This window comes from Leucopleurus acutus, assembly GCF_964270905.1.
Source record: "Leucopleurus acutus genome assembly, chromosome: 5".
Lineage (NCBI taxonomy): Eukaryota > Metazoa > Chordata > Mammalia > Artiodactyla > Delphinidae > Leucopleurus > Leucopleurus acutus.
Window position 1 is genome coordinate 133,990,345 of NC_139147.1, and position 13,372 is coordinate 134,003,716.

The 13,372-nt window shown below is 37.2% G+C and overlaps 1 protein-coding gene across 2 annotated transcripts in view; it reads right to left on the minus strand.

Annotated features, from left to right (window-relative positions):
• The window catches only part of HACL1 (2-hydroxyacyl-CoA lyase 1), a 41,217-nt gene that overhangs the window by 21,804 nt on the left and 6,041 nt on the right, over window positions 1-13,372 (minus strand). For both annotated transcript variants that reach the window (XM_082840087.1, XM_082840086.1), the window contains 5 exons: window positions 12,793-12,870; window positions 11,745-11,839; window positions 10,026-10,138; window positions 6,177-6,312; window positions 2,187-2,292 (listed from right to left, as the gene is read on the minus strand). In XM_082840087.1, the coding sequence (XP_082696213.1) occupies window positions 2,187-2,292; window positions 6,177-6,312; window positions 10,026-10,138; window positions 11,745-11,839; window positions 12,793-12,870 (528 nt within the window). The remainder of the gene's footprint in view (window positions 1-2,186; window positions 2,293-6,176; window positions 6,313-10,025; window positions 10,139-11,744; window positions 11,840-12,792; window positions 12,871-13,372) is intronic.

Sequence of the window (13,372 nt, forward strand, 5' to 3'; positions counted from 1 at the left end):
GGCAAGGCTAAAGAACAAACTGTGTTTATTCTTAAAAATCTTTAAGAATTAAGACAGTAAATGGACTGTGCATGTTACACATAAGCATATGATTAAGATTTGATATTCAAGAAGTTCCTTGATAAAAGTATAAATCCGCGGAACTATATGAGTATCATAGCTAGTATAGAAACCTATCATCACTTCAAGAAGTACAATTGCTGTGTCAGTTAGGCTTGAACATTTAAAATCTTATTAAACCTCGTGTAATTGTTCATTAAAAAAAAAGAAACCTCACTATCTTCCTTCATTTTAAAATCTACTCCGGGGACTTTCCTGGTGGCGCAGTGGTTAAGAATCCACCTGCCAATGCAGGGGGATGTGGGTTCGAGCCCTGGTCTGGGAAGATCCCACATGCCAAGGAGCAACTAAGCCCGTGGGGCACAACTACTGATCCTGCGCTCTAGAGCCCGTGAGCCACAACTACTGAGCCCACGTGCCACAACTACTGAGCCTGTGTGCCACACCTACTGAAGCCCGCACGCCTAGAGCCCGTGCTCTGCAATGAGAAGCCACCGCAGTGAGAAGCCCGCACACCGCAACGAAGAGTAGCCCCCGCTTGCCGCAACTAGAGAAAGCCCGTGTGCAGCAACGAAGACCCAACACAGCCAAAAATAAATAAATAAAAATTTTTAAAAAAATCTACTCTGTAGAACTTTACTATTGTTCTACTATACTCACAGGAATGCATTTGACTTGATCAATTACAGTTTTGAATGTAATGAATAATAAGGTTCTACTTAATTACCCTGGAATTCTTATTCAGAGCAGGAGTTCTCAAATTTCAGCATATATCAGAACCTCCCGGTAGGCCTGTTAAGCCACAGACTGCAAGAATCCACCTCAGAGTTTCTGACCTCAAGAGGTCTGGGGTGGGGCCCAAAAATATACATTTCTAACAGGTTTCCCAGGAGGTGCTGATGCTGCTGGTCCAGGAACCACATTTTGAGACCCACTCCCAGGGAACGGCATGATTTCATCGTATTTACTCAGAAGCTCCATTTCTGGATGGCCATGGGCAAGTGAAAACAGCTTCTTGAGGAAAAGTAATTTAGGCACCCCAAAGGGGATGCACTTCATTCTGTAATCAAGAGGCAGCATCTTCCAGTACAATCCAGGTCTTGCTTGTTTGTGGTTTTAGTTTTCAATGGCCCCTATTAGAAGTCGACTTAGGAAGTAAAAGGTAAGCAGGGAGAAGACAGCAATTGCAGTGAGGCCATTAAAATACCTTTACACAATCTGTGTAGGGCAAACAGGTTTCTGGGAAGTACCTTTCACATCAGTAAGGAAACTGGTTTATAAAGAGGGGTCATAAAGATACAAGAGCTTATTCCAAACACATAGTTTTAGCACCATTGTTTAGATATTTCCATCCAAAGGGTGTTTGACGGTTTTGGAATCTAAAAGAATAACTTGATCCCTAACAATGCTGAATGTTTTGTTCTAATCTACCTCCTACTTGAACCTCTTTTGTCTACCTTTAAATATACTTGAACTATGAAGAAGAGCCAAATTATGCTTTTCAAACTATTGAAAACTTGATTTTGAAAGGTTTTCTGGTTAGCAGTAAAGTGGTACATTATGTTTCATAGGCTTGAAAAGGCAGCTTTTGGTACCTGTAATTATGCCAGACAATTTATAAAATTCTACTTTTGTAAAAAGAGAAACAGTTCTTTACAAAAGCCGAGAAGAAAGTGGAGCTGATAATGGCTGAGAGAACAATAAACTACACATAGCTCTGATTTTAAATCTCTCCTCTTAGGACTTCCCTGGTGGCACAGTGGTTAAGAATCCGCCTGCCAATACAGGGGACGTGGGTTTGAGCCCTGGTCCGGGAAGATCCCACATGCCAAGGAGCAACTAAGCCCATGTGCCACAACTAATGAGCCTGAACTCTAGAGCCTGCGAGCCACAACTACTGAGGCTGTGTACAACAACTCCTGAAGCCTGTGCGCCTAGAACCTGTGCTCCACGACAAGAGAAGCCACTGCAATGAGAAGCCTGTGCACTGCAATGAAGAGTAGCCCGTGCACCGCAATGAAGAGTAGCCCCCGCTCACCGCAACTAGAGAAAGCCCAAGTGCAGCAATGAAGACCCAACGCAGCCAAAAATCAATCAATCAATCAATTAATCTCTCCTCTGAGTACCTGGATAAACTTCACATCTGGATGATATCTTGGAGGCAGTCCAAAATGTAAAATCCAATTTAATCTGGCACCAAGTAACACAATTACATCAGCAAATTGCAAAGCCCTATTAAAAAGAAAAATCTGATATAACAAAAGGGATATCTACATTCTTATTTGAATTATTCTAAAGTATTTGGAAAAGTCTAAATAATTTGGATCTTGCACTGTTCTTGAGAATCAGCTTATACGGTAAATTTGATCTTTCAAACTGAAATAATTTATGAAGCCATTCTATTTAAATGGTAATCCAAAAGATGAAATAAGTAGAAAATACTACCATAAGACTTTATCTATACTCTATAGCATTTATTACTTTTTTATCATTAGAAAAATTAATATAAGTGTACTGTAGATAATCTGGAAAAAGCAGAAAAGTATAAAGAAAAAGCCAAAATTTCCCAATAATACTATAAACTTATAAACTATTATTAATGTCCTGGCATAATTTCATCTAGTCTTTTTTTCTATGCATGTGTATTTTTATATAGTTGAGCTTATACACTAAATGTCTCATGCGCTTTTGCTTATCATAAATGTTTTCCTTTATCATTAAGTTCTTCTTAAATACAAATTTTAAAGGCTACACATTTTGTTGAACACAAATTTATTTCACCTCTTCTCAAATGCTGGATATTTTTCTTTGTTATTAACAGTACTGGGTTGCACATCTTTATTTGAATCTTAATATATACTTCATATTGATTCCTTGAAGCAGGTATTTTTATGATGATTGATTCACTTTCCCCAACTGCTTTAAAAAAATATTACACCAAGTATATTTCTAACAGTTTTATATATCTTAGTATTTTTGTCAATATAACTTCAATTTTTTGATATTTACTTTGATATCTACTCTGATATTAATAACCCTTGCTTTCCTTTTGTTTACCTCATACATCTTTGCTTGCTTTTACACTGTATCATTTTGTTTCAGATGTGGCTCTAATGATGCATACAACTGTCATTATTATTGATCCAATTGAAATGTCATGCCTTTTTCCAGGATAATTTTTATTATAATAACTGCCGTGGGTTTTCTTTTTTCTACTTCTTGGCTATTTCCCATTTTTCTTATCTTTTGCCCAAAGAGGATCTGTTTTGGTTTTTTTTTTTTTTTTTTGCTTTTATCTTCTGCAGTGGCTTATGCTATTTTTCAGAGAAATTCAGTTATTATTTCAACTATATAGTCAAAAAAGCTATCCTCATATACTGTTTCGGTCCTGTGGGACCCAATTTATCTAACAGATAAAAACTGAAAATGGGGGCTTCCCTGGTGGCAGTGGTTGAGAGTCCGCCTGCCAATGCAGGGGACATGGGTTCGTGCCCCAGTCCGGGAAGATCCTACATGCTGCGGAGCGGCTGGGCCCGTGAGCCATGGCCACTGAGCCTGTGCATCCGGAGCCTGTGCTCCACAACGGGAGAGGCCACAACAGTGAGAGGCCCACGTACCACAAAAAAAAACCCAAAAAAACAAAAAAACCCTGAAAATGGAAGGACAGATTTGCTTATAGATATTCCAAAACCCTTGAAATTGTTGATACAATTATTTACAGCCCCATACAACCTTTTTTATATTATTAATGTCATCAATATTATCTTCTTAAAATTCAACAGGAATGAAGATAAACTTCAGCTCAACCCAAGTTAAAGTATATTAAAAGAAAAAAACAGTGTAATAATTAATTTGGCTACTGTACAATGTATACTAATATGAAAAAAGTAAACATATAATCTTATTAAAATAGCATTAAATGAGCAACATTAAAGATTGAACAGCAAACATGACATTTAAAAACCCCTCAGAATTAATTTAGTGTGTGCATGACAACATGAAAATTACCAAATGTAGAACAGTGGTAAACTGTGGAGAGGGAGGGAGGAAGTGGGATCAGGTAAGGTATGCAGGGACTACAAACAAATCTGTAATTTTTTGTTTCTTAAAAAAAAAACCTTAAAGCAACAACATACTACTTAATATTATATTTGATAAAGTTGAGTGGTGGTTACATAGTGCTCATTGAATTACTCTCTCGTTTGTATATTTATAATATTTCATAATAAAGAAATTAAAAGAAAAAAATACATGGTTTATCAGAAAGTGTGTTTTAAAAATTTAAAAAGAAGAGGGGCTTCCCTGGCAGTCCAGTGGATAAGACTCCAAGCTCCCACTGCAGGGGGTGTGGGTTTGATCCCTGCTTGGGGACTAAGATGCCGCATGTGGCAGGGCAAAAAAAAAAAAAAAACAAAACAACAGTAAAAAGAATGAGGTGAAGTCAATTAGAAAAAAAAAAATCTAAGAAGAGACTTCCAGTGCCAGCCAAGGCTGGGTAATCCCACTCCAGCTGAGCTCTCCCACTGATACAGTGGAAACTCTGAACCAAGTATAAAAAGCAACTACCTGAGGCTTCTGAAAAGTAAACAGTAGGTGGACTGGGAAGAGATCAAAGAAGTGACCCATGTAGGCGGTGAGTTTTTAAGGTTTTCCCCTCTTTTATCTCTTCGCTTTGATTCAGAGCAGTCCTAGTTGCAGAACTAAAGGAAAGCAAAAACTTGGAGAGAAACCGTGTCTTTTTGGCCAAAAGATCACACGCCTGAGAGCATGGGGGGAAAGCTCCAAAATTTTCTTTTTCTCTATTTCTCTCTCACAGCTGTGCTCTGAGGGCAGCACAGCGGCATTGTGGTAAGTCCTAAGCAGCTAAAATCCCAAGAGAAACTTCATTTTTCAGGCAAGAGGAACTGGGAAAAGGGGCCCCTGTGGTCTGGAGAGTATGGGGGCATCCCCCTTATCTTTCATCTTTCTTTTTTTTCCTGCCACTTTGCCTCAAAGGCAGCACCTGTTGTGTGGTACAATAAGGTAGCAGCAAGGGCCAGGAAAAGGGACTCTGGGAAATGGGTGGGCTATGTCTTAAGAGAGAAAAGGAATCCCTAGTTCTGGATATGAACCAGCATGTCTGTATCCAGAACTGGGGCTGGGGCTCACCCCTGGGCTGGGCATGTGTGGACAGACCCAAAGGAGCATAGCAAAGGCTTTGGAAATCAACTGACCCTGGAACCATGCTCACAGTGAGTGAGTCAGAACCTGCACTCTGAATCTAACCAAGCTAACTGCTTGCTAAAACAAACAAACAAAATCAGCATTCTACAGAGGATTTTGGTATGACCTAGAATCTCACAACACAGTATTCAAAATTCTAGGATACAATCCAAAACTACTCAAAACACAAAGAACCAGAAAAATTCCAATTTCAAAAGAGAATATAATGAATAGATGCCAATTGTACTGATGACCCAGATGTTAGAATCAGTAAACACATACTTTAAGTCAGCTATTATAACTATGTTCCATAAGGTAAACAAAAATACTCTTGAAATAAATGGGAAGATAAACGTTCTCAGCAGAGAAATAGAACATAAAGTAGACAAAAGGAGTAAAAAGAATTAAACAGTTATTCAGGGACCTATGGGAGAATATCAACATGCCTAATATTTGTGTTACTCCAGAAAGGAGAAAGAGATTGGTGTAGAAAAAAATATTTGAAGAAATAATGGCCAGAAACTTTCCAAATTTGGCGAAAGGTATCAATGTACAGATTCAAGAAGATTAGAGAACCCCAAACAGGATAAACTAAAAGTAAACCGTGTCCAGACACATCATAATCAAACTGCTGAGAAACAAAGATAAAAAAAAATTCTGGAAGGAGCCACAGAAAGACAACTACATCGGTGGACAGAGGTTCTCATGACTACAGATTTCTCATCTGAAACCATGAGAGTCAGGAGATAGAGGACAACATCTTTAAAGTGTTGAAAAGTCTGAAAAGAAACAAATGTGCTTAAAATTACGTGATTCTTTCAGAACTTCTCCTAGATTCATTAAAGTCACAAAACAATTTAAATTAGCCTGGAATCTGCCAAACCATTGTATTTAAAATCTGGAGCGCCACGTACTTGGATCTGGCAGCACCTACACAGTTTGGATGGTTGTCAGGGATAACACCCTTTCCCATGGGGGTGGGCAGAAATGGCAATTTACATTGCTCCACCAACTTCCTGATACTCTCCTCTGCACGGGCATAAGCAGCACCTACAAGAAATTGAAATGTATTGGACAAGTCAGTTAAGCTCCAGACACTGTGACCCTTAAAATAGTTCATGTGAAATTGCTTTTAGAACTTCTCAAACATTCTCCTGCTCAGGGCTTAAACTCAAAACAAATTGTGACTATGGTTTTTGTTTGTTTTTTGGCCATGCCGCGTGGCATGTGGGATCTTAGCTCCCCGACCAGGGATCAAACCTGTGCCCCTGCAGTGGAAGCACAGTCTTAACCACTGGACCACCAGGGAAGTCCTGTGACTATGGTTTTTATCTTTGGTATTTTAAAATGTTTAAGAAGGCAATAGTTCTAATTTCCCCCCCAAGTGATATTATCAATTATTCTGAAAGATGTCCACCCCTAAACAAAAGTTGCACTTCACATCTCTTGCTGCTCTTAATTGTCAGTTCTATGCTACCTTCCTACTGGATTACTACTCACAATTCCCTGGACACACATCTACTGGTAGGTGCAGGTAGGAGAGGAAGGACTCTGCCCTGACAGGGAAGAGCAACCTCACACTTTGCTCCCCACCACCAGCTAACCAGGACTGCACCGTCATCTAGTCTGTGTATGGAAATTCTAACAAGGGGTCTACGTTTCTAAAGCTCTGTAGATCGCTTCATAGGCTCTATAATCCTGTGATCACAACTGGACTAACTCGAATGGGTCACATCATTTGTTTTTACAGTTGTGTGCCTGCAGAATAACCATATGCTTTATGCCCTCAATGGCACTGAAAACAACTTACTGTTTGAATATAGAAATGATTTCGAGGGAGATGCAAGAGGGAAGAGATATGGGAACATATGTATATGTATAACTGATTCACTTTGTTATAAAGCAGAAACTAACACACCATTGTAAAGCAATTATACTCCAATAAATATGTTTAAAAAAAAAGAAATGATTTCGTTTCTAATGTCATCAAGGCCATCGTTTTAGCTATTTAACTTTATGCTCTTTCTCAGGGTTAGTAGAATATTACTCCATATCCAGAAGTTATAATTCTCTACTGAGTCTCAGTAAATAGTATAGTATGTTCAGATTCAATTTAATGCTCCCCACTATAAAACTACCTTAGAATCTTTTGTCATCCATGTAGGATGAAAAATAATCCCTTTTTTTTAATCCAGAAAGTTTCCTTATATTCTCCTTCTTGCCTCAATATTTGTCCATTCAGTTCCCTCTTCCTGGAATGCGTGGGTTCTCTGTGTCCACTCAGTGACCGGTCACCCATTATTTCAAGGGGTGGCTACAGCATCATCTCTTCTGAACGGTCTTTCCACACCACCTACACAAGAACATTGTTGCTGCTTCCCCTGGGAATCCACCTCAGCTCTCTACACACACCCCACTTATTTGTGACCAGGTCTGTCTACTTATAAGTAGGAACCATTATTTCTCTATATATCCCACAAATGTTTTCTATAATCCCTGCCTTATCATAAGGACTCATTAAATGGTGGTTAAAGGAAGTACAAAAACTAGCATCCACTGAGCTCTTTCTATTATTTTGTTGTTTAATTTTAACAGTACTGTTGAGGTAGCTAATCTCTATTTTACAAGTGAGGTAACTGAGACTCAAAGCAGTTTTTGCCAGGGTCACAGAGCTAATATATCACATAGCTGTACACAACTCAGCTCTGACTTCAATTTTTTTCTGTTGTCCACCATTTTTACTAAAACTGTTTTTAATTTCTATGTAGTTATCTCCTGTAGTTGATAAATGACTAGCATGGTCATAGATGATTCATAGCCCCTTTAGGTCTAGAACATATAATGGATACTATAATAAATTGCTGACATGTGTATAAACTGGTACAATACCTTGGGAGAAAGCAATTGGACAATATGTTCCAAAGGGCTTAAAATATGAATACATTTTAACTTAATTAATTTTCTTTCTGGGAATCTATCTTATATCCTAAATATGGAGAAAGCTTTAAGTACAAACGAGTCTGTTGCAGCTATTCTAAACACAAACAAAAACTGGCAAAGATTTAAATATTTGCCAGTGAAGTATTAGTATATATATGAATGGACATTAAAAATTATATTTGGGAAGAAAATTTAAGACCATGAGAACATGTTATTCTAACATTAAATGAATTAAGTATAATACGAAACTGTCTAATAGAGTGGCCATTTGACCCAGCAATCCCACTCCTAGGTACGTACTGAAGAGAACTGAAAACATACATCCACACAAACATTTGTACATGAATGTTCATAGCAACATTTTTCACAGTAGTTCAAAAGTGGAAACATCCCGAATGTCCATCAACTATGAATGGATTAAATTAAATGTGGTATGTCCATACAATGGAATAATAACAATAATAACTATGAATTATATTTATTATATTATATATAATTATAGTAAATATATTATCATTATTATTCAGCAATAAAAAGAAATGATGTACTGATACATGCTACAACGTGGATGAACCTTGAAAACATTACGCTAAATCAAAAAGGTCAGTCACAAAGGACCATACATTATGATTCTATTTAAAAGAAGTGTCCAAATAGGCAAATCTATAGAGACAGAAAATAGATTCACGGTTGCCTGGGGCAGAGGGCTAAGGAGGTTTGGGGTGACAGCTAAGGGATGTGGGATTTGGGGGAGGGTAATAACAATATTCTAAAATTGATTGTGGTGATGGATGCACAACTTTGTAAACATACCAAAAGATATTAGATTGTATACTTTAAAAAAAACTGTCTAGGGCTTCCCTGGTGGCGCAGCGGTTGAGAGTCCATCTGCCGATGCAGGGGACACGGGTTCGTGTCCCGGTCCGGGAAGATCCCACATGCCGCGGAGCGGCTAGGCCCGTGAGCCATGGCCGCTGAGCCTGCGCGTCTGGAGCCTGTTCTCCACAACGGGAGAGCCCACAACAGTGAGAGGCCCGCATACCACACAAAAAAATAAATAAAAAACTGTCTATACAGTATGATCACAAGGTATAAAATATACATGCAAAAAGGAATACAAAAGTACTACATGTTAAAATGATCTTCTTTGGATGAAGGGATTTCTTCTTTCTAATCTACTGGATTTTCCAAATTTTTAATAATATTCATGTGTAATCTTCATAATGGAAAGAAACACATTTTATTCATAAGAAATGTAATAGGGACTTCCCTGGTGGTGCAGTGGTTAAGAATCCGCCTGCCAATGCAGGGTACACGGGTTCGATCCCTGGTCTGGGAAGATCCCACATGCCAAGGAGCAACTAAGCCCGTGTGCCACAACCAGTTAAGCCTGTGTGCCTAGAGCCCACAAGCCACAACTACTGAGCCCACGTGCCAGAACTACTGAAGCCCGTGCACCAAGAGCCCATGATCTGCAACTAGAGAAGCCACCACAATGAGAAGCCTGTACACCACAATGAAGAGTAGCCCCCACTCGACACAACTAGAGAAAGCCCACATTCAGCAACGAAGACCCAACGCAGCTAAAAATAAATAAACTAAATAAATTCACAAAAAAAGAAAGAAATGTAATAGGTGATATTCCAGGTATTCTAGAATAATTCTGATTTCAGAACTAATAAATAATGCTAAATGAATAAAGAGAATTTTTATTCCAATTTCAAACATTAGAGCCAATGCTAATAAATAATGAAGACAATTTCTAAACAGAATCAGCATTCTTTTGAAAGCCTAGCAAGATTTAGAGTTCCATTCAATGCTACCTTTCCCGATGATAAGAAGGGGCTGTTTGGCATTCCTAATAACAGATGCTGCCATACATACAGCAGAGCTTTCTGCCATACTAACAGGAGGTGGCATGCAGCACTCCACGTACCTGGAAATAAAGAGCTCTGTTAATTAGGAGGCCAACTTTTAAACTTTTTTATTGTGAAAATATCAAATACAGAAAAAGGTAGAAAAAATAGTATGATAAACTCCATATGCCCACCCTGTAAATTCAACTACTAATATTTTACCACATTTGCCTCACACATACAGGCATAAATATACATATACCATTTCTTCCTAAACCATTTGACAGTAGATTACCACAGCAAGACTTAAAAATTAAAAGATAAGGACTTTCTCCCATATAACCATAATATCCTTATCATACCTGGTAAATTAATATTTATTCCCTAAGATCATTTAACAACCAAAGGAGCAATTCACTGACAGGAAATCTGAATTAATGGCTTCACACTGTGGTAGTAGTTGTTGTTGTAGTAATAATAAAAAAACATACTAAAAGTTAATATTTCATACCTACTATGTGCCATTTATCCTTATTTAATTTTCAAAATAATGAGATTAGGTATTACCATTATCTCTGTTTCACTACTGTGAAAAAAAAAAAAAACTCAAAAAGTAGGTAACTTGCCTGGGGTCCCCAGATGGCATGTGGCAAAGACTGGATTGAAATCGGTTTTTCTGTCTCCAAAGTCCATGCTTTTAACTACCTCACTATATTTCCACTCACTGAGTAAGTCAATATTTTAGTATCACAATATGCATTAGTAAAAGAAATATTAAAACTGTCATAGTTAAGTGTTTCTAGACACCAACTCCTCAGTGTTTTAGTTCATTTATCCTAATTAATAAACATCATACTGTACAAAACTTGGGCATATAATACCAAAAAAGGACATCCAAATCTTTACAAAAATTTTAAAGAAGGCTTACAGAGTTAACTTACCTAAGGCACATCTCCCCCCAAACCCAATAATATTATTTTGATTGTCATGTTCAGGTATTATGAAGAATAGATGTCCTTTTTGTCTGACTCTCCCAAATGGAAACCTCTACTTAGTATCCTGAGTGAACAGAAATGCCCACTGCCTCTCTGTAGTCACTAGGTCCATGACAGCAGGAATGCGCTAAATGGTACTCAGGGTGATGCAGTAACCCAAGTACCCATCCTTACCAGGAGTGACTTAGATACCAGTTTGTTGTACTTATTGTTCACTCAGTGTTTATTTATGGAATCGGGGAACTTGGCAAATCATAGTAACATCTGGTGTTGAAATATTTTTAAATCACAGAGACAGACTGAAATTTTTTATGCTGAGTTCTTACTAGAACTATTTGAAAATTACTATTTTTCAATAGTCACTTCATCTCTTGGTTTATACCATGAAGACTCTAAGTAACCATACTACATGAGGATTAGTTTTTTATGGTTACTGAAAGAATAATTTCAAATGAGGAGTTTGGGAAGCTCCAAGTATTTGATTTAGTAATTAAACCCCAAAATAATTCCTAAATAATGCCATTTTAATTAAGAGAATTAAGCCCTTTGGCCAGGATTCAGTTTAATTACTAAATCTTCAAAAGTTAAGACAAATTGAAGATTAACTTATAAACTGCTAGGTAAATTCTTTTTAAAAGGTAAGCATTATGGTAACACAATTAAGAAAGAACTCCAGTTAACTATTACTCACCTTATAGAGTTCACATTCACCTGGAGGTTCACAAAATCTGCAGGTATGTCAACATAGCAAGCACCTGGACGACCATAAATACTGCTTCTCACTGCCTAAGTTCATTACAAATGGAAGAAAATATTTTAAAAATCTCAATCCTTACTATCACATTTCACTCAAAGGTAATTTAAAATTGTGAAATGAACACTATTTTGATTTTTCTCAACATCCTTAGTTGATGCAACATCCTTAGAAGTAACCAATTTTAATTACATTGAAATGTCCTCTATTGATTCTATATATTTTAAAAGATATTTTTGTTTAAAAGGGGAGAGATAAGAAAAAAATACACACTTAGGGCTTTAAAATTCATTTTCTATTACACTTTAGTCCTAGAAATTATCTACTAGGTTCTGCCTTCCAAGTCTTTACTTTATAACATTACTTTCACCTGCTTCCTAATCCTAATGATTTAGCAAAGGTTTCAGAAACTGTGATGTTGTAACATGTATCAAATGGTTTCTATAACACATGGTTTTTGAAACAGCTTAAACTTCACATATAAAACTAACTTATAATATGCTGTTTAATCAACTAAGAGATGGTCTCACATTAATACTAATAGAAGTACTAATTTTCAAAAACTTAAAGTAAATTTAAGTAATAATACTTAAATAATTTAAGTAATAAGTACTAATTTTCAAAAATTTAAGTAATAATACTTAATAATATAAGTATTATTTTCAAAAATAATCTTGCAAAAGTATAAGAGAAAGGGTACCCAGGGTTTCATTACATCCTTCTTTTTATTTTTCCATAATTTAAAAAAATTTTAAAAACTGAACTAGAGGGGAAATTTTTTCCAAAATAATTTATTTTATCGGTTTCTTTAATTAAGTTAATGACAGTGAATATTAAAATGTACATAGCTATTTATCAGTATCATTGCTAACTGCCTGAATATATTCCAAATTGCTACTCATTCTATGGAGAATAAAAGTAACACAGGTAATAAGCAATTGAGAAAAACCAGCTGACTTGGAGAGCTTGTAATTAAATACTGTACCTTTTCGATAATAGAGGGAATAGCTTCTATGCTACTTGGCCGGGCAGAGAACTTGCTATATAATCTACAAGCTTCAACCTATATGCGAAAAGAAAATCACTTAAAATTCAGCTCATGTATCATATTACTCTTCTGAAAGATGACAAAATGTTAATCCATTACTTTCTATTATGTTTAGAGGCAAGATGGAGAAAAATGCATTACCTAGATTGCTTCTTAAAAGCCTATTCAGGGGCTTCCCTGGTGGTGCAGTGGTTGAGAATCTGCCTGCTAATGCAGGGGACGCGGGTTCGAGCCCTGATCTGGGAGGATCCCACATGCCGCAGAGCAACTAGGCCTGTGAGCCACAACTACTGAGCCTGCGCGTCTGGAGCCTGTGCTCCGGAACAAGAGAGGCCGCGATAGTGAGAGACCCACGCACCGCCATGAAAAGTGGCCCCCGCTCACCACAACTAGAGAAAGCCCTCGCACAGAAACGAAGACCCAACACAGCCAAAAATAAATTAATTAATTAATAAACTCGTACCCCCAACATCTTCTTTAAAAAAAAAAAAAAAGCCTATTCAAAGTACAACCAAAT